Here is a 22,902-nt window from a genome sequence, read left to right as displayed (position 1 = left end):
ATCCTGTTCCTCCTTGCCCAAAGGAGCAGATACTGGTCCTGCTGATGGGTCATGGACCTTCTATGGCCCTCTCCAGCTCTTCTAGAGTAACTGCTTGTCTTCTAGAATCTCCTCCATGCCCTTGAGACTGTGCAGGGAGACACAGCAAACCTTCTGGCAATGACACGTATTGATGTGCCATCCTGGAGAAGTTGGACTACCTGTGCAACCTCTGTAGGGTCCAGGTATCGCCTCATGCTACCAGTAGTGACACTGACTGTAGCCAAATGCAAAACTAGTGAAGAAACAGTCAGAAAAGATGAGGAGGGAAAAATGTCAGTGGCCTCCACCTGTTAAACCATTCCTGTTTTGGGGGTCATCTCATTGTTGCCCCTCTAGTGCATCTATTGTTAATTTTATTAACACCACAGCAGCTGAAACTGATTAACGACCCCCTCTGCTACTTAACTGACCAGATTAATATCCCATAAGTTTCATTGACTTTATGCTATACTCTGATTAAAAAGTGTTCCTTTAATTCTGTATACAGTAAACAGTAATAAATCTTTCATTATTGTTCTTCTTTAAGGCTTGTTTCGATTGTAGCTTCAGCACTTGGCTTATTGTGCATACAAATCAGCAATCAGGTGCTATGCTCCCATCACATATGAATCAGTGTTATATCTCTGGTGCCAGTACATATAATATTCTCATTATGGTCAGTTAATGTACCCCTGAAATGAAAATACTGCAAGTTTTTTTTTTTTCTTTTTAAATGCATGCAGGGAGGAAAGGCTGGAGTATTGGTCTGGTCATGAAATCATGCATGCATGAGATCGGCAACGATCTTACAGTAAACATGTGTAAAATTTCTGCACATGGCTGCTATAGCTTGGTGATGTCTTGTTGGCCATACAAAGCATCATGGGGGAACAAATGGTCACCTAAACAGGACGCAAGGTGAATTTCCAGGTAAATATTAGGCGAACAAGGACACCAGTGAATGCAGCGTATTAGCCGCAAAAAACTCTTTAGTGAATTTTGCTGATCATTATTCTCAACTGAAAGTGAGGGCTCACCTCCACAAATCTATCCTCAGGCTCCTTTGGAAATGAAAATATTAGTCTTATGACAAACTCAAGAAGCAGGTAGAAGGCTTTTAATTTCAAATAAAAGACCAAACCTCTGGCTCATGATAACAAAATAAAGTTTGTTTATGTTTAAAGACTATTAAGCAAATGTAAAACTATACTAAAGCACTTTTCTGTTGCAAGCACATACAGTATAGTATGTGCACATTGTTTGTACTAGAGCAGCACCTGATTATCTCCTTACCACACTCAAGCTCACTATAAAAGGGATGCAGAGTCAGAGATAAGCGTCAGCCTTTCTGAGGATATTGGAGGTGTGATGTTGTACACTTTTACAGCAATCCCTTTCTTTCTGACTGTGCCTTTTGGTCACACTGCATTGTGACTTGTTAAAACACTTTGTTGTTCTGTTATGTTGTCTCTTGCAGTTATGTGTTGTTTTATTTTTTCTGTAGAAGAATGAGAATTGCAGGTCTTGCCTATACGCACATGGAGAGAGGAGTAAAACAACCCCTTATGGGTCTTCTGTAAACAGCTCTTTTCTTTGACTGTTGACAGGGATTCTCAACGCTTTCTGCAGAATGTGCCGTCACATTTTCTTGTTTCTCTGTTGTTACCTTAAAGCTAATATAGTACTGTACTGTCATTATTTTTTCCACTGCTTGTTAGCTTAAACAGCTCTGAAAATTAACTTGCTTTTCTTTGCACAGTGGAAATCTATAATTATTTTTAATATATAAAGCCTGTTGTGAAGGTCTTTACTGCAAAGGCATAGTATAAAATAGTAAATTAATTGGTTACAAAATGTTTAGAAATATTCAAAGTAAAACATTTGATAGCAAGAACTGAGACACGTCTGTTGGATATAAATGTGGCTTTATTCCAAACCAGTTCTAAAAACAAGAACATGTCGTGGCATTATTTTGACGACTAGTGTTATAAAATGATTCCTTTGTTTCCTTGTTCATTATTATGCACTTTAGACATACACAACAGAGGCTACTTGACTTTCAAAGAATGTTCAATTGTGCTTGAATTTGTTCTGATAAGAGTATGGGGAGACAAGAAAACTTGGCATGCCTAACGGAGTATGAAGAGACTGGAAAACCTGGCATGCTTGCACTATGTCATACAATCAAGTCAGTAGTATGAAACATTGTACTATGAATTCCTCCATCTTCTGGACCTACTTTATCCCACAAATGATTTCATGGAACCAAAGCACATGTGATATTAGTGAGCACAAAGCAGGAACAAACCTTATATGGGAAGCCAGTCCATTATATTTGGGTATGGAGATCCTAAACTTAAGCTGAGCAGATTTCAATAAACCATTGTTTGTTAAAACTGAAAACTTATTTACTTCTAGCAAACAAGGTAAGGCACTTTTTACTAACAAATTTTCAAGTGTGTTTTGAGTCTGCAGAAGGTTACATGCATGAGAGCAGTATGAATTTAAGCATTCACATTTGGGTTGGGTGCATTGTGCAGTTGTTATGTGTTCCTGTTGTATGTGTTTTTGTGTGTTTATCATTTTTCCTAAATATCACTGAAGCTTGAAGGAGCTTGTGTTGTGGTATACTGTATCTGAGAAATATTCTTTGTCAATAAGAAGGTAAAAGCTAATGCAATGTTATTACTGTAAAAAATCTTTAAAATATCAACTCTATTAATTATCCAGTCAAGACTATCAAAAAATATCACATACTTATTAGAATAAATATGGTATGTACTTGTACAAATAAAAATATTCTATGCAAATATCCCATAGGACTAGCTACATAAATGCTAACAGTTTATTTTTTAGTTTTCTTAGTGTTTCTGATTGACACTAATGTAATTCTGCAAAATATATTATAGCAGCATTGGATGAGAAATATGGGCAAAGAAGTTATTGTGAGGTTTGAAGACTGCAAAGAAACAGCCCACAGTACATGTAATATGTGATTGTCAAAGTACCGGCACAGACTATGCCAAATAATAAAAACATAAATAACAATATACATCAGTCCATTTGAACATTTACATTTTGAATAAAGACTTCCCCTCATCACCTGGTTGGTGCTAATAAATCTGAGGTTAGTATGAGTTATTGGAAGGGTCACCTAGGTTGATAGGGAAATATTGTGCAAATGAAATGTATGTATTTACCCCTTGGAAGTGTTCACATTTTATTACTATACAACATTGAATAAAAGTGGATTTGATTTGTCTTTTGTGACACTGATCAACAGAAAAACTCTTTTAAAGTGAAAACAGATGTCTGCAAAGTGGTGCAATTTAATAATAAAAATAATACACAACATAATTGATCGCAAAAGGACTGAAGTCAGTATTTAATAGATGCACCTTGACAACTTTGAGTTTGTCTACACAGGTCTCTGTCTATCAGCTTTGAATATCTGGACACTGCCATGTTTCCCTATTCTTTTCTATAAAACAGCTGAAGCTCTGTCTGGTTGCACGGAGATTGTGAGTGAACAGCCTACTTCCAAATTCAGCCACAAGTTGAGGCTGGCTTAAGATCAGGACTCTGACTCGGCCTTTCCAGGACATTAACATTGTTGTTTTTTTGGCCATTTCTGTGTAGCTTTGGCTTCAAGCTTGGGGTTGTTGTCTTGATGGAAAACAGTTTCTTCCAAGACACAGGTTTCTTGCTGGTTGCATCAGGTTTTCCTCCAGATTTTCCCTGTACTTTGCTACCTTGACAAGCTTTCCAGGGTCTACTGCAAAGAAGCAACCCCATGCCATAATGCTGCCACCACCATGCTCTATGGTACTTGTGGTCTGATTTTGATAATCTGTAATTTTTTTGGCTTATGCCAAAGATGGTTTTTATACTGATAAACTAAATTTTGGTCTAATCAGAAACTTTCTTCCAGCTGAATTCAGAGTCTTCCATCTCCAGCCAAGTTGTCATGTGCTTTTTCTTTAACAGTGACTTTCTCTGTTACTCTCCCATAAAGCTGTGACTGCTGAAGCACCTGGGTGACAGTTGTCTACACAATCTTTCCAATCATTTCCATTTGTAGCTTGTAACTCCTTCAGAGGTATCATAGGTCTCTTGGTGGCCTGACTCACTAGTCTTCTTCTCACATGATCACTTTGTAAATGGCCTGCTCCATGCAGATTTACAGCTGTGCTGTCCATTTCTTAATGATTGGTTTAACTGGACTCCAAAGGATATTCATTGACTTGGATATTTTCTTGTATCCATCCCCTGATGTGTGCTTTTCAATCACCCTTTTATGGAGTTGCCTGGAATGTTCTGGTGTCTTCATTGTGTAGATCAGACCACCATATTGACTCACCATAAGTTTGACCTTCCAGTTGCAGGTGCATTTAAATCAATGGAAACCCCTGCACTACAGAGTGGTGATCTCCATTAAAGTAATTTTGTGTCATCTAAAGCCAGTTAGCTGTACCAGTCATGATTCTGGTGGGTCTTATTAAAGGGGCTGAACACATATATGATCAGTTACTTTGTGTTTTATGTTTGTGATTAATTCAGTCCTCCATTTTGCTGAGATCTATTTATACTTTGATAATAAAGAGTCTTTTTAGGAAGATCAGTGTGAAAAAAGCGAAATTAATTCTACTGTGATTCAATGTTATATAACAATAGAATGTAAAATCTTTCAAGGGGTGAGTACTTTTTATAGGCACTTTAGGATCTGGACCAGAGGGAAGGAGAAAGATTGGTTTAAAACAAGGAATCATGCGTAGTTGGTATCAGATGAGGAGCATGTTAAACTAAAAAAGCTACACAAAGAAATAATGAAAGGTTAATAATAATACAGGAACAAGAAAAATAATTTATTTGTTATGTCAAATTAAGGAAAGACTGGAAAGTCAAGGTGAATATGGCTCATAATGTTCTGTTTCAAGAGATTCCTCCATAACCTATAGATAATGGGCTGACACAAAGAATCAATATGTCTGTTACAAATGAAAGGAATGTAGAAAAGATTTAACATGTGGATGTGTGATTGGTCTGCGGTGGGATGGCGCCCTGCCCGGGGTTTGTTTCCTGCTTTGCGCCCTGTGTTGGCTGGGATTTGCTCCAGCAGACCCCCCGTGACCCTGTAGTTAGGATATAGCGGGTTGGATAATGGATGGATGGATGGATGTGTGATTGGTACTACATCTTCCTTCTGCTGGGATGATGTGGTCAGATAAACTTAAGAGGAACTTTACACTTTCATTGGTAACTCGAAAGTGCGGATGTGAGTGGGCCATGCAATAGGCTGGCATCTTGTCTGATGGTGCTTTGTGCTCAGTTTTGTCAGGATAGGCTCCAGCATCTCCATGACCCTGAACTGGATTAAGCAGTTTATAGTATATTATCGTTATATTTGTAAATAAACAAAAAGTAATTAATAAATTACGACTATTAAAAAAAACTATATTTTGTTTGATATCGTGTGCAGGGCATACATGACACCCAGGTTACTAGCCAATGGCCTAATATTACCGACAAAGCATTCAAAACAGCTTCCAGTTTAGTATTCATCAGTACCCAGTCTCATAAGATAGCTACAGGAAACATAAAGCTGATCTAAAGTGTGGAACCTGCCTTAAAAGTGAATATTTTCAGTGCTAATTATGGATTAAGGATTTAAACATAAAAGGACTCAGCATTCATTCATTTTAAAGAAGCTGAAAAACACTAGCGATTTCAAATCTGGCATGAAATATTTTTTTGCCTCTCTCTTCATTATCGTGTTTCCACTTGAGAGAGTCCCACAGAGGAATGCCGGAGTATTTCTGAAAAATTGTGTAAATAGTAGGATTTCTTAAGGAGACGTAAAAGGCAGCATACTGCGTGAGAGAGTTATTTAAATTTGGTCCGGGCTCCCTCCCGGAAAGCGACAGACTTGGCAGCCACAACACAGCCTACTGTTTTAATGTGGTGCTGCCTAATTAGGTCGTCTCTAGCAAGGTACCTAGGCTCGTATACTGAGTAATTCAGGACAGAGCCACCCCCCTGCCGAAATGCATTTTACTGCAATAAAAGAGACTAACAAAAAATCTGGCCTCCAGTTAATTCTACCCCAGTTTACTTACCCTCATTTATTCTGGTCATCAGGGTGAAATTTTCTGGCAGCTCTGCAAACTCCTTCTTCTGCATTTTGTGAACTTCAGTTACCTGTGGGGATCCTGAAGGAAGTATAAAAATATGCAGAAATTATTGGTGCTACTTATTTTGGCTTCTCGCCCGATACTCATCAATGTACTGACACTTTCAGTGAGGCCCACAGTATATCTAATGCCTGTCTCCAGTACAGTAAAGAGGCATGGGCTATTAATGGGCCTGCTGGCATTTATTGGATACATCTGGAGTGTTAACTGCCTTCTCATGAGATGACTCTTTATTCTAATTTAAAACCAGGTAAAGCTAGAAGGACATGTTGATGTTTATTTTTAATTAAGTAGGTGTTAGCCGCAGCATGTGTAAAACATTGCAAGTTTTTTTTTTTCTTTTCTTAAACCACCTGTAAATTAAAAAAATGTGATTTTTGAGCTGCACGACTAAGCCAGGCATGGCATCATTCTGCATTTCACAAATGAAAGGGTGAAGAATCCCTTGGCTCTCAATCTCATTTATGGGGTGTTTTCCAGGGAGAACAAAGGGAAAGCTGCAAACCACAGCTGTGTTTCAGCCTTCACTGAATAAGCTGAGGCAACGCTTGAAGTTGGCAAGAAGCCATGTAGTGATTCGGCAGAAGTCTAGGCAATCTGTGGGGCAGAAACACAATGAGCACAGCATTGAAACAGACGCCGTTTTATGAAACAGGCCTCTACTGTTGTCTCCAAGGGTTTCAAGTTGTCAGTCCAAATTGCGTAGAAAAAGTAAAATCCTTCAATCTTTGATTCCATTCTTCATATAATAGTAAACTGCAAATTTAGAACTCCACTTTGAAGTTGCCGAAAACAATAAGGAATCTGCCACATTTGAGTGGGAAATACTCAAATGTTTAACATATCAGCCAAGTCAGCAGCAGCCATGCTACCTGCACTTCAGAAGTGGTCATCTACTGTACCTGAAGGAAAGTATGTTCAGGCCTGGCCAGCATGGGAGAAGATCTGGGAAAAACTTGTGTTGTTGCTGGTGAGGTCGGCAGGGGGTGCCTACCCTGTGGTTTGTGTGTGGATTCCAATGCCACAGTGCAGTGATGGGGTCAATGTGCTGTAAAAATGGTGCAATCCTTCAGATGAGATGTAAATCTGAGGTCCTCACTCTCTGTAGTCATTAAAGATCCCCTGGTATTAATTGAAAAGTGTCCTGGCTAAATTGCCCATCACAGCCTTGTCCATTCTAGCCCTCTAATCACCCCCTGTCTCTAATTGATTGTTTCTCACTCCTTCACCACCTAATAGCTAATGTGTGGTGAGCGTGCTGGCACAAGAATGGCTGCCGTTGCATCATCCCATTCCCGTCTGTCTATGTAAAGCACTTTGAGTAGTGAGAAAAGAGCTGTATAAATGTTATTTATTTTTATTAATATTATTATAAAATAATTTATTGCATTAATATTGTTACAGAGTATTTGTTGAGAAATTCCCAAATATGTAATGCAATGTTTCATTTGAAGAAAAGTCATAAAAAAAAGTTTGATTTTGTATAATAATGACAAAAACGAAAAGTCCAAATAAAATAAAAAGGTGAACATATGCATACAGGTACAACTACATTTTGAAAGGTGCTGGGAAACAGAAAAAACGTAATTTCTTTAAAGAAGGGATTTACTTTTTCTGTGTTTTGAAAATGATTAAGGTTTATATAGTGTGAGCAGCTTAGCAGAAGTCTCCATTTCCAAAGATTTGACAAGCAACAAATTGAAGTGCACCGTTAAGTTTAGTTTAGACTAAGAGGCACATTGGGACACTCTTGCTTTAGGAGTGTTTTAGTCCCATTAAAATGACAAATCCTGTTCTTATATGTTGAATCGGCTCAAGTTTGGTTGTTTTCTTCTTCAGCCAACCTTTTGTTTCTAATCCATAAAACTCAGATTGGTTGGCGAAGTCATAAAGAATGTGTTATTTTCATTGATGCACATGCTTTCTTTGCAAAGTACAAAGTCAAAGGTTACATAAGTGTTTTGGCCTTGTAGCCTTCTGTGGTAAGCTTTGAATAAGTTCAATAGTAGTGTACATAAAAAAGAACCGAGTAGACCACACTTCACCAGAAACGTTGGCAAATGTCAAATACACTTCAACAGCTTTTTCTCACAGAACCATTTTGCACACTTGTCCAAAGAATCACTTGCATATATAGTATTAAGCACTAGGTTTTTCATATTTTCTTCAAAGAGTGTGGGTATATAAGAAAGTAAAGTTACAAAATAAGAAATCCATCCATCCATTTGTTAACTTGGTTAGATAATAGGGTTTGACATGCATGCAGTTTCACCATACAAAGAACAGTTCATGGAAAAATACAAAAACAACAACTTTTTTATATAGCACTCTTCACTGAGTACAGGCACAGAGCGCTGTGAACAATTCTCAACAAGTATAGATTACACTCCTTACTAAATACAGAACTATCCATCCATTTTCTAACCCGCTGAATCCGAATACAGGGTCACGGGGGTCTGCTGGAGCCAATCCCAGCCCACACAGGGCACAAGGCAGGAACCAATCCTGGGCAGGGTGCCAACCCACCGCAGGACACACACAAACACACCCACACACCAAGCACACACTAGGGCCAATTTAGAATCGCCAATCCACCTAACCTGCATGTCTTTGGATTGTGGGAGGAAACCGGAGTGCCCGGAGGAAACCCACGCAGACACGGGGAGAAGCGAACCCAGGTCTCCTAACTGCGAGGCAGCAGCGCTTACACTGCGCCACCGTGCCGCCCTAATACAGAACTAGTACGCATAAAATACAGATGTATTAAAACACACAGAGAATGATTTAGGGAATGATTAAACCCTTAATGGAATCCAACAATATCAGTCTGTTAATTAAGTGATGAACTATAGCCAGTTGACAACAAAGGAATTAAAATCATGTAAAAGAGCTTTGCACAGTCATATGCTGTTACTTGTGTACATGTTTCTAAAACAGAAACCCTCTGAAAAAAGAACTTAACTTCCTTTGAAACTAAAGGTCTCTCCCAAAAGCTATTAAAGGATTACCATATATACTTGTGTATAAGTCGGGACTTGAAACCCAAGAAATCGATCGTAAAATCAGAACCCGACTCATACACCTGTTCAAAAATACGACACTTCATTTTTGTTTAACACCTTCTTCCTTCCTCCAATCTTGCACCAGTTTCTCAGACACATTTAATTTTGTTGCAGCAGTGTAGTTACAAATTTCTTTCGCCACTTATAATTTAAAACCAGCTTCATATTTTCTTTTGATTGAAAGCTCCATTGTAGATAAGGGATGCTCTTACGATAAAGGTGTTTGAGGGTATGAGATACAAAAATCACAAAACAGTGCAAACATCGCTTCAGAATAGTTTGGGTATTACCGTGTGGTCATGTAGGCACAATGCATAGAAAATAAAGGCAGTATGCTCCGTGGTTACTCTCTCAGGTGGGCATTAGCATATCATTATCTCTTGGACCAATAGCATGAGTATTCCGCATTCAACTTATACGACCGACATTATAAAATACCAGAAATTATATGGTAAAATTAAGCCCCGACTTATTCGCGGGAGAACTTAAACGCGAGTATATACGGTAGTCCTTTTTAAGTTGAAGTTATTTCTTTACAATCATAATATATATTAATTTGCGACAGACAATTGCATTTCAAAGTGAAGTACATTTTATAAATTAAATACACATATATACAGTATACAGTACAGGCCAAAAGTTTGGACACACCTCCTCATTCAATGTGTTTTCTTTATTTACATGACCATTTACATTGGTAGATTCTCACTGAAGGCATCAAAACTACTTGGTCAAATAGCCCTTACACAGCCTGGAGGTGTGTTTGGGGTCATTGTCCTGTTGAAAAATAAATGATCGTCCAACTAACCTGACTTCTGCACAACACAACTGCTGGTCCCAACTCCATTGATAAAGCAAGAAATTCCACTAAATAACCCTGATAAGGCACACCTGTGAAGTGAAAACCATTTCAGGTGACTACCTGTTGAAGCTCATCGAGAGAATGCCAAGAGTGTGCAAAGCAGTAATCAGAGCAAAGGGTGGCTATTTTGAAGAAACTAGAATAGAAAACATGTTTTCAGTTATTTCACCTTTTTTTGTTAAGTACATAACTCCACATGTGTTCATTCATAGTTTTGATGCCTTCAGTTAGAATCTACCAATGTAAATGGTCATGAAAATAAAGAAAACACATTGAATGAGGAGGTGTGTCCAAACTTTTGGCCTGTACTGTACATTTTAAAAAGTAATTTGATTACTCTTGTGTTTTATGAAGGTAATGTTCACGGATTTGACAAGCAAGAAATTGAAGCATACAGCTTAAAATGGGTGAATGAAACAGCAATGTTTTGCTTTTTGCTTTATTCTTTTTTAACGTAACATGGATATGCTGTGTTGTATATTGTGACAGTGGCGCAGCAAAGTGTTCCAAAGCCAAAGAAACACACTAGCAGTATAATAATAAATAATAATACATTTTATTTATATAGCGCCTTTCCCATGCTCAAGGCACTTACAGTATATAAGAAAGAAACGGCAGGGTATGCAGTATATAGCATGGCACTTGTCAAACCAGCAGGTGCTTTACAACGTAAAGCACTCATTACATGTTATTACAGGTCCTTAAAAGCCAGTTCACTCAAATGTTGTACTATACAGGCTGACTCTGACCCACTCCCTGCCTCTGCTGTACCCCTTTCTTTCCAGTTCAGTCGTCTCATGGAAGACATCTAAGAGTTCTTTTAAACTCAGGCATTGGAGTTACTGTAAATGGAGTCAACTTAAAAGTTGCCCAATTTGCTGTGAATTTGAAGTAGGGCACCAATGCTGAATAAAGGGTTCCTGCAATCTCCAAAATAAAAGTTCTGCTTGCTCAGTCCTCCCCTGCCTGTCTTTTATGCATCTCAGCAGTTTAAGATGTGACAATATGTGTAATCTCAAGATATAATTCAATATTTAATAACTTTTTTGACTTGAAAAATGGTCAAATATGATACGTTTTTAGACTTTTGTTCAGATAGGGACCCTGGTATACATTAGCTCTATTATTAAACAGAAGAGTGAGCTAGTCATTTTTTAAAAATGTATAAAATATGCTTCACTTTAGAAGACAAAAAAAAAAAAAATACTGAATGTATCCTTTAAATTCTAAACTGTATTACTTTAAATAAAACAATTCACTAAATTCAACAATTAGTTTTATGCTCCACTACAAACTGTTTTTGGAAATCATATCACATTTTCAAAATTTCAGTCTTTAAAAATTCAATTTTCATGTTATTTATGTGACTGTTAGATGAGAAATTACCCTACACCCCTAACCCCACTTTCTCGTTATATTTTAAGGGGATCATTTTCTGTTTTATAATAACTAGGTTTATGCAGTGTTGGAGCTTTATTACTCATGCACATCAGTAAATTGTTTTTTTTAACACGTTTCATTTGTTAATTCATTTTTCAGAATATACTGCATTCTGTATAAAGACACAGTACTCCATATTTAGTGGAGACATTTTATTTTGTGTCATTGTACAATATCATATTTCTGTTACTACTTCACTATATTCTTTCAGTTTTATAAAACAGTTTGTATTTTGCTATGACCTCAATCAGATATAAATAAAAATGAATAAGGTGTTCTCCAAATATCTGTATTGTTTTCTATGTATTATATTACCCTTGGATGTTGTAACAGCCAAATAGTTTAGGTTAATGTTAAATTCACCTTAGTTTCTACTCAGTTTAAATTTAAGTATAATATAACTTTAACATTGATAATGGAAGATTCTTTTCCATCCCCTGTAATTTAAAACATGGAACGTTCTTAATGATAGCTCTGTTTAACAATAAAATAGCTCTTAGATTTAAGTTAGACAACTAGATAGAAATATGAACTGTTAATCAGATTGACATTAAGGGCATACAGTTTTCTGACTGTCATGGGTGTTTTGTATGTAGAACAAATGTAGGTCCTAGTTTATGTGATAACTCAATTATGTTGACTTCTTTTGTAAGTCAATTTGAACAAATGTGTCTGTTAAGTAAAGAAATGGAAATGATAAACTTAATTTTATAATATGGACAAAAATATAATTCTCACCTATATTAATTATGGAGTTAAACATTACAGAGTCCTTTAGAAATAGAATGAGATACTAATACAAGACCCATTTAACACAGCTAGTATAAATTAACAGAATAATTCTAATGTACTGTATCCAGTGTTTAGTAAAATACTTTGAAAGGTAAGCTGGGGATTGTCAATATTTTAATAATTCAAAGGCATAAATATTAGTTAAAACTTATAGAGAAAGAAGGAAAAGAAATACTATTTAAATGTATTTGCTTAGTTTAATCCAAAATGACTTATAAGGGAGGTCAACATAACTAAGCAGCATCGGTCTAGAGACTGTTTTTGACAATGCATAGCAGGACAGGTTACAAAAGTTGATCACCACATGTAAAGAACTATATAAAAAATCCAAGTATCAAAATCATCAATTAATAACTGATATCAAAGCAATAAAAGCTAGAATAACAAAAAATTACCAAATAGGAGCTACACATGAAAAGGGTACACATTAAAATACCATATGAGACAGATTGTCTGATCAGATGTTTTACTTTGGTCTGTGTCTTCTTTCCACAGAAATGGAGAATTCTCAAGACAGAGTATTAAAAGGTACTGTGTACACTAACAGAATTGACTATACTGTTTAAGATCATATTCTAGGTTTACTGTATTTGGACTTTACCTTCATAAGACATCTCAATTTTAACATTTTCTACGCCTCTGCTGGAGGGTTTGTTTTGTTCTGGACGTGCATTGTCTCTTGGCATGTCAGAGAACTGGGACTTTGTGAAATGTGGTCTAGCCTAACATGGGAAGGCAAAATGGGGAGGTGGGTTTCGTTAGAGAGAAAGAGAGCAATGCTATTTCTTATTTATCTTTTCTACCCCAATATCTGTAAGTGCCAACATAACAATAGGCTCCATGGCTATAACACCTGGCAATAATATGAAATTTAGGTCAAAGCTATCATACAGTATGTAACATTGTACTACCTTAACTTAAAACTAAAAAAGGTCAATAAAAGTTCAGAAGCAATGGCTCTATGACCAAACAGTGAACTTTGTGAGCTTGAATGTTAAAGGTCTCAATTATGAATTAAAGTGAAAAAAGCATTCTCTTACCTAACATGTCTAAATGCCAAGACAGCATTTTTACAGGAGAATCGCTTGATAAGTAATGATCACTTTGAGTTGCAAAGATAGTGGATTGGCTAAATATTTCACTCCAGCTATACAAAGAAAACAAGGGGTTAGGGGTGTGGGAATCTTAATACACAAAACTATTCCACTTGTAGTATCAGATGTAATATCTGATCCTGAAGGGCGATATGGTGATGGGAAATTTATTTAATACCAAAGTGATTTTGATAAGTATCTATGCACCCAATGTGGATGATACAGATTTTGCAATCAGAATTTAACCTCTTGACAACTACAGAAACGGAACAGCTCATATTTAAATTGCGACATCATTATTATGGACACAGAGAGAAGGCTAATAAGATCTTAGCTAACAAATCCACAAGAAATGAAATAACAGTATTTACCAACACAGACAGAGGTAAAACCATTGACCAAAAAAATATAACCCAAACATAGAGATTACTATAAGTCTTTATATTCTGCTCAGTTTAAAGAAGATAAGACTCAATCTAGTGAGTTTTTTGATTCATTACAGATACCACAGCTAGATACTCTTAATAAGGTGAAACTGGATAAACCTCTGACACTCTGAGAATTACTAGACACTATAAACTCACTTCAAAGTGGGAATGCAGCAGGCCCTGATGGCTACCCAGTAGAATTTTATTAAAAAAATTCAAATAAGTTAGCTCCACTATTATTAGCAACATTTACAGAAGCTAGAGATAACAAACTTTTTGCCAAGCATTAATTACTGTCTTTCCTAAGAAAAAAGGACTTACTACAATGTGTACCATACAAACAAATCTCACTCTTGAATAATGACATTAAGGTATTCTCCAAAGTTGTAGCCAAAAGGATTGAGAAAGTACTTCCTTCTGTAATATCATAAGACCAAATCAGATTTATTAAAGGCAGACACTTAGCTTGTAAACTTTGAATTTTTTTTAATAATAGATGACATGATATGGTTTATATGTCTGACCACAGTATTCCGTGCCAGCAGTCCTAAAAGCACTAGTAGATTTTCAAAAGATACCTGGACTCAAAATCAATTTGATTTAAAAGTGTGCTTTTTCCAGTGAATTCTCTAGTACACAATATTAGACCGGATACCTTCCCATTTATCTTTTAGATAAGTTTAAAAACATAGGGGTAAATATCACAAGTAAATATAAAGTTCTTTTTCAACAAAATTTTGCTGTCTGCATGGAAAAAATTAAACAAGACATGAGTAGATGGTCTACCCCCCATCTCACATTAGCAGGGAGAATGAACACTGTCAATACAAACATCCTTCCCAAGCTTCTTTTTCTATTTCAAAGCATCCCATTATACATTAACAAAACATTTTTTAAAGAAAGTAGATTCAATCATAACCTCATTTATTTGGAATTCAAAAAATCCACACATCCAACGGATGACTGTACAACAACCTAAACTAGAATGGGGCATGACACTACCTAATTTTCAATTTTATTTACTGGCGACAAATATACTGGCCATGAAGACCTGGATATCAACACAAATCGATGAATAAACACAAGCCTGTTCTGCAGCAGAGTTTAAATCTTGCAGTACTTCCTTATATTTCCTGCTTTGTGCCCCAGTAAATACATATTATTGTCAATACACTAATAATCCAATTGACCTTCATTTATTCAGAATATCCAACCACTGTCAGAAGCACTTTAAGGCAGAAACTTTTATCTGTTGCACCTCTACATGACAACCACCTTTTTCTACCCTATTAAACATACACAGTATTGAATGTTTGGAAAATGTCTGCGATTTAAACACTTTGAAATCTGTACATAGTATAGTATTTGTACATGTATTTGCATCCTACAAGTAAACAAACTTCAAACTGAAATTCTCATCAACGCAATTTTTCTACTACGTTCAAATTAGAAACTTTGCTAAATGGAACCTGCCTGATTTTTCTTACCTCTTTCCAATTTCTATTCCAGAAGAAATACTGATCAGTCTTGATGACTCAAATAGCATCCCTACCATTCAAAGATCTCAAGATATGGTGGAGAAAAGACCTTTCACATAATATTTCAGAAAAGGAGTGGACGTCTGCCATGCATATAATACACTCCATCTCCATATGCACCAAGCAATCAATCATTCAACTTAAAATTTTTTATCAAGCACATTTATCTCGTTTAAAATTGTCCAGAATGTATCTAGGCCAAGATTTAGCCTTTGAACATTGCTGTCTAGCTCCAGCCTCAATGGGGCAAATGATTTGGGCGTGGTTGAGGTGTGTCTATGTTTGGTGGTCTGGTGCCCTGTCCAGAGTTTGTTCCTGCTTTATGCCCTGCACTAGCACACCCCATGTGACCCTGTTCAGGATTAAGCAGGTTTGAAAATGACTGAATGACTGCATTGGACAATCATCTTATTTCCATGCTCGGTAAAAGAAGGACTCTTTGGTTTCACAAACCTTTTTCTGTTGTATTTTTGTGTTCACACATACTTACATTAAGCTACATGACTGTACAGATTACTCAGTTAATGAGCTTCGTGGATACAATCCATAAAGCCTCTTCACCACAGCGTTAGTTGTAGTCAGCTTGATTCTTTTAATGTGTCAGTGTTTGCACACATTTCAATTTGGTATTATTAGTTTTTATAATTTGGTTTTGTGACTTTGTTACTGAGTGACAGTGCTTAGGACTGCTGTTATAAGGCTGCTGGAAACAAAGTCACTCCCTGTGTAGATGGATGTGAAAACTGCTTCACGAATGGGCAGAATCTGATTTTAAATACTTCCAGCAGATAAGATCTGTTGAGTTAAAATAAAAAGTTAAAAGGGGAAGTTACATCTTTAATAAGATTTTAATAGTTCAAATGTTTGTTTCCTGTTATTTCATAAATATACTGTTTACAATTACAATCATAATTTTCAAAAGTTCACTTTTTTTAATTAATTGACTTACTTCCTGTATTTAATTTCAAAGCTTTGCAAGTTGATTAAAAAAGTCTAATATTTGCAAGGCTGGAAGACTAAAACTATTATTAACACAGTTTAATATTTTTTAATTTTGACAAAGCAAAAAAATCAATGTATTGAATGAATTCCTTTTGTTCATCTATTTAATGAACTTGCTGCAGTAAGCCATAGCCTGAACTCAAAAACTGGGCACAAGAAAGGAGCCAACTCCGTATAAAATGCCAATAAATTAATACTAATTGTACAGAATAGTTAGCATGTCAGGTTTCCTATTTTAAAAATAATAATAATAATACATTTTATTTATATAGCTCCTTTCCCATTACACAAAGGATCTTGTTTTCATTGAAAGTAAATATTACAATGATAGGAAAAGGAACAATATGAATATAGCAAAGTAAAGCAATCTAGATAAAGTAGGCCAGCTAACAAAAAAGGCAAATGCTTTTTAAATGATACAATACAAACAACACAACAAGAAGCAAATTCATCCATCCATTTTCCAAAACCTTACTGTACACTTAAAAGTAATATTTATAATAAGGATTCTAGTGTAGTTATTTAAATATAAGTCAAAAAGATTCCCTCTGTTAAAATTTCTCAAGTCAATCTGGCTTTAGTGATTTTCAGATCAGCAGGATTCTTTCTATGCGACATTGTGCAATGTATGGCTACAGGATAATTAACAGTGAAGGAGCAGGTTGTATACTTACATGCAGTGAACTTGAGTCCACATAAAAGCACCCACAAGGATATTTCAGGATGATACACGACAAACAATTTGCAAACTGTATGAATGTATATATTAGCTGGTTTAACATGTATTTTGCAAATATTGTAATTATGGTTCTTCCAACTCCATAATTTTAAGTACAGAATCTTTTAGTTACCAAATCATGTTACTTTCCTTTGCTGGGACATTCACTTTGATTGCAATTACTAATGCCATTCCAAAGAAACCATGGGGTGTGTAACAGAAGAACACACTCCTGGCATCTGTCCATGCCCGGAAGAATGCCAAGAAGTTTGAAATATTTTAGAATAGCATGTTTATCTTGCCTTCAAACCCTCAGGGGATGGTCAAACAAGACACAGAGAGACAACTCAAAAGCAACAAATAAACACCAAACCCTGCTGTCCCTCCGATCTTGTCTGAATTGTCTGTACTGTTGGCTGGCTTACTCACGTCAATAACTCTCATGCAGCACATGAAAACGCTCCTATCTCTACCTGTTTCTTCTGACACCTTCCCCCTGTCAGTTAGTTTTGGCCTAAACTTTCCATTAAACTATAGACTCATACTTGTTCTGGCTTGAAGCATTTTAAAACTCACCTTAAATAACTTCTGTGGCAGGCCCTGAAAGAGACCTATTTGGCTACAAGAGGACAAAGCTGGAACTTTCTCTAGCACCCCACAGGAGCCGTGAATTGCTGAGCACTACATAGCTCCATTAAAACATCTCATCTGTCGTGCTTTTTATTCTCTGTTCCATTATGGGTCCATGTGCTGTCATCTATTGACCTTGAGGTCGAGTCTACTGCATTCCCTGTCCTTCAGTGTAATGAAAAGGCACTGCTAGATTCCCTATCTCTTACAGGGTTTGTTGTCACCTAAGAGCACAATGGCATGCAGAGGTAATATCTTGGCAGTATACCAGTGTGGGAGAAGTCATCAACTTTAGGACATGCGTTACATCCTTACATAAGTAAGGGCCTTAACCTGCAATTGCTCTGTCCTGGGTATGACGTTAACCCGCATCCAGCCCTGCAAGTAGGCCCTTCAACCTACAGGGAAAACATGGGGATTGGTGGCTGAATTGGCACTCCAGCCACCATTCCATCTAAACTACTGTGGTGCTGAGGTATCTCACATTGTATGGCTGCACTTGGGTCCTAATCTGGGATCCTGAGGTGGTTTGTCATGTGGTGGGTGCAGCAACGTGCTGTATCAGTGCATGCTACTAACCTCTTTCTCTCTCTCTCTTTGAGAGGTATATATGGTGTAGGATTTAAATTGTACTGGTTCTTGTCTAACATAAAATGATGAAGCGTATATTCTTTGCAGAGCAGCTTTCCATTCAATATTTAGCATTACAAAAATAAAATATTAATCACTATATTGTTTCAAAAAACAGGTTTGAGCTATTTTGCAGCTTTTCTTACTATTTGGAAAATACTCTTTTATCTGTAGGATTATTTAGCGGCAATGACTCTGTAGCAGATGAAGAAGGCAATAAAGATGGAAAAGCTTACAGCATTGTGAAGGACCGCTCCCACCCCTCCAACAGTTTCTTTGTCCCACTTCCATCTGGCAGAAGGCACTGTAGCATCCAAAACAGTTCTGCCAGTTACTACAACAGCTTCCACCTCTTGGCTGTCCAGACTCTGTGCTGACCCTCTTCCCTCAGCTCTGCCCCTAGTAGTGAATTTATATGCAGTACATTTGTTACACTTGTCACTACTGTTTTTTACTATTGTTTAGCTGTTATTATTTACTTTTACTAGTTATTCCAAATTATTACTATCTATTAACTTACCTATTGTTCATTTTTACGTATTTATTTATCTGTTATAGTATAGTATAGTTCTTTACCTGTCTTTCACTCATCCTGTGTTTATGTATATTTTGCACTGTAGTCCTGGAGAACGTTATTTCCCGCCACTGTATGCTGCAATGCTCATTATGGCTAGCATGACAATAAAGCCACTTGATATGACCACTTTACCACTTCAGGTTACAATAGTAAATGAAATTTCTGATTTGTACAATATGAAAGATATGCTCTTTTATATATATTTTTCTTAAGTTCATATGTTTTGGGTCAAAGTTTACTTTTTTTGTAGTTTTTTTATTTCAACTTATTTTGACAAAGTTTACTTTTTGTTAACATACTGTTTTGTTTTCATGCAACACTCTATAACTAGTGTCACAAGACATTTCCGATGTCTTGGAAAGCGACATAGTAAACATGGCAATGGTCACAACACTTGCTAGTTCTCGTACAAATAAGTTTCAATATGGTAGGCCATACTGATAGGTTACTTTATGATGTCTGACTTCCATCTTTGATTATGTTTCTCATCTCCTGGGGCCTCATGTATAAATGGTGCATACTCACAAGAATGTTGCATACGCCCATTTCCATGCTCACATAGCGATGTATAAAAACTAAACTTGGCGTAAAGCCACACACCTTCTTATGCCAGTCTTAACTTGTTCATACGAAAGTTTTTGGCTTGGTTTTGCAAACTGGCAGCGCCCAGCGTCAAAGCAGTGGTACTGTTCCTGTGAGGTTTCCCTTTATGTTTTAGATTCACATCCCCGACACGGCTTTATCAAATACACTGAAATTAACCGCATATCGTTTATTATTTTAAGACATCTGATTCTAATCAATCTATAATAGAATAATGGTGCACGGAATTGGCAAACTATTCCAAATACAATAACTGCTTTAGCGTTGTTAATCTCAGTGCACTACTAGTATTTTAATCCACTGTATCTGAGTGTGGAATCACAATTCTACAACAGCTGATCATAAAGAGGATTATTGGGATATAGCATCTAGCAGGTGCTGGCTCGGCCATCACGGCCATGAATACAGTCTATTTGAGCTGCACCCTTACGGCAAACTTTTCAGAGCCTTTAGGAGCAAATAATGGGGCCAATCATACGCCGCCCTGATGGTATTGCATGATGGATAAGTATCTGCCTGTATTTCTCAGAGAGAGTGACAGACAGAGAAAAGCAAACAATGAAAAATCAATACGGACTGTTAGAGCTTTTAAGTGCGAAGCAGCGCACGGGAAGCATATCGTATATCATTGAGGAGTTTTATTTAATATGTAATACGTGCTCTGATTGGGTAGCTTCTCAGCCATCCGCCAATAGCGTCCCTTGTATGAAATCAACTGGGCAAACAAACTGAGGAAGCATGTAACATAAATTGAAAGACCCATTGTCTGCAGAAATCCGCGAAAAATCCATGATATATATTTAGATATGCTTACATTTAAAATCCGCGATGGAGTGAAGCCGCGAAAGTCGAAGCGCGATATAGCAAGGGATTACTGTATTTTCAACTCCATTGCTTTACCAATAAGCTGGCGCCCTGTTCAGGAATTGTTCCTGCCTTACGCTGTATGTTTGATGGGACTGGCACGACCCTGGATGGATAGATGGATGGAATAAGTAAACATGTTCAACAAAGATTTTTCAATGTTCCTTAAAAATTTGAAGAACTGGTGGTGTTCCAGACTTACAGATGGCTTGACATTTATTAAAGAGCTGTTTGTGTGGTAACTGGTTACTTGGAGAAAGAAAAGGAAGGACAGGAATTGTGGGTTAGTATATTTGAAAGAGGCAGTACTGCTGCAATAAATTATTTAATATAGGGTCAATCATGGCGAAGCAAGTATCTTGTGGGTGGCAGGAACAATCTCTGGACGGGGCGCCTGCACGTCACTACCACTGTACAACTGTGTACTCATGTTTAATACATGTTTTAATTCCTAAAATCCTGAAAATGATATCAAGTATACATCTTAGTATTTAAATTGTTCGCAGAGTTGTAATATCATGAATGTAATGTGTGTGTGTGTAATGTGTGTCCTGTCGGCTTAAGAGAAAGCCCATTTAATAACAAGCAAGTAGTAATTCACACACAGAGTACATACAGGTAGAAGAACACATAGAATAACGTGCTATTTGAGTTACTATGAGATTTGAGAAAAACTAGTAAATTAAACGATTTTAAGATGAAGTTTACGATGTTCTACTTTAATGACAAAATAAACTGAGATTGAAGTGGACATTTTGAACTTTTTTTCTATTTTTTTCTTTTCTCTGTACCCTAATATGCTTCCATATTACTCAGATAGAGGGCAATGACTCACCTTTTTACAGCGACTTTGATATCTGACCACTTCTTTTTTACTTCGGGCAGTGTGCGAGTTTCTGAACTTGGACTTTCGAGTTTCTCCAAAGCTCTGTCACTAGATCAACTTTCTTTTGTTGTTTATACCACTGCTTAAACCATCAAATAGTATGTTTCTCCTTGCCTCTACTTGGTATTTGCTGAAATTCTTCCATTTTCCCTGTGCTTTTGCCATTGTTTTTTTACAGAACGCTAAACCTAAGGGGCTATTTATATTGATTTGCATATTAAAATATGCAAAATTATGGGAGGAGGTGGGGCGGCAGATGTGTGCACCAGGATTTATATAGAACAAGAGCGTGGGAGTTGGTGTACAGACAGTTTTGTGCATCTGAATTTTTTTGGCTGTACACACATTTCCACTTTTGTCCATATGCCATGTTTTAGTGTGAATTCTACGCACAGCATTATGCTTGAGGTCTTTCATTTAACTCAGTTATCTCTAGATACTAATTGTCTCATAACAATTTACAATTTAAATATATTTCATATCTGTTTTGTTGGTTGGAGGGGTTCAGTTGCTTAACATATAAATGAAAATAACTTTATCCAATATACATCAATAAATCATTTTTTAAGCCATTAGATTCAACAATAACCTAATTTATTTGGAACTCAAAACATCCACGTATCCAAAGAGCGACCCTACAAAGACCTAAGGTAGAAGGTGGCATGGCTCTACCTAACTTTCAGTTTTATTACTGGGCAGCAAACATACAAGCCTGGACACAAATAGATAAACAGACACAGGCTTGGTCTGCAATAAAAGTAAAATCCTGCAGTATTTCTTTATATTCTTTATATTCCCTGCTCTGTGCCCCAACAAATGTAAGTTATCACCATTTTACTAATAATCTATTTGTGCTTCACTCACTCAGAATATGGAACCAATGTAGAAAGCATTTTTGGATGGAGAATCTTTTATCTGTGGCACCTCTGCAAGAAAACCACCTCTTTTAACCCTCACAAACATGCAGTTTGTAATATCTGGAAAAGATTTGGGATTAGATTGCTTAGAGATCTTTATATAGACAATATCTTTGCATCCTATGAACAATTAAAATCCAAATTTAACTTTCCAGCTACACATTTCTTTCACTATCTTCAAATTAGGAACTTTGTTAAACAGAACCTGCCCGATTTTTCTCATCTTGCAACATCCTCCAGGCTGGAAAAAATATTGCTCAATTTCGAAGACTTAGACACCATCTCTGCAAAATATAAAATTTATTTTACAGTCCCTCCCTTTCAAAGATCCAAGAGGACAATGGAGAAAAAGATCTCTTAATCAATATATCAGAAAAGGAGTGGAAGGTAGCAATGCAGAGAATTCACTCGAGCTCTATATGTGCAAAGCATACAATTATTCAACTCAAAATTATATATTGAGCTCATCTGTCTTGCTTAAAACTGTCCAAAATGTTCCCAGGTCAAGATCCAACCTGTGAACGCTGCAATCAACTCCCAGCTTCACTGGGTCACATGTATTGGGCCTGCTGCAAATTAACTTCATTTTGGACCAAAATTTTTAAGTGCCTTTCAGACAGCCTTGGACTCACAATCCCTCTTAACCC

The 22,902-nt window shown here is 36.7% G+C and overlaps 1 protein-coding gene across 1 annotated transcript in view; it reads right to left on the bottom strand.

Annotated features, from left to right (window-relative positions):
• Positions 1-22,902, bottom strand: part of chrdl2 (chordin-like 2) — a 72,254-nt gene that overhangs the window by 5,793 nt on the left and 43,559 nt on the right. The window contains exon 10 of the mRNA XM_039745633.1: positions 6,138-6,230. Coding sequence (XP_039601567.1) covers positions 6,138-6,230 — 93 coding nt within the window. The remainder of the gene's footprint in view (positions 1-6,137; positions 6,231-22,902) is intronic.

Source organism: Polypterus senegalus, chromosome 2 (assembly GCF_016835505.1).
Source record: "Polypterus senegalus isolate Bchr_013 chromosome 2, ASM1683550v1, whole genome shotgun sequence".
NCBI classification, from domain to species: domain Eukaryota; kingdom Metazoa; phylum Chordata; class Cladistia; order Polypteriformes; family Polypteridae; genus Polypterus; species Polypterus senegalus.
Note: the sequence above shows the minus strand (reverse complement) of the source record. Positions and strands in the feature narration are given on the sequence as shown.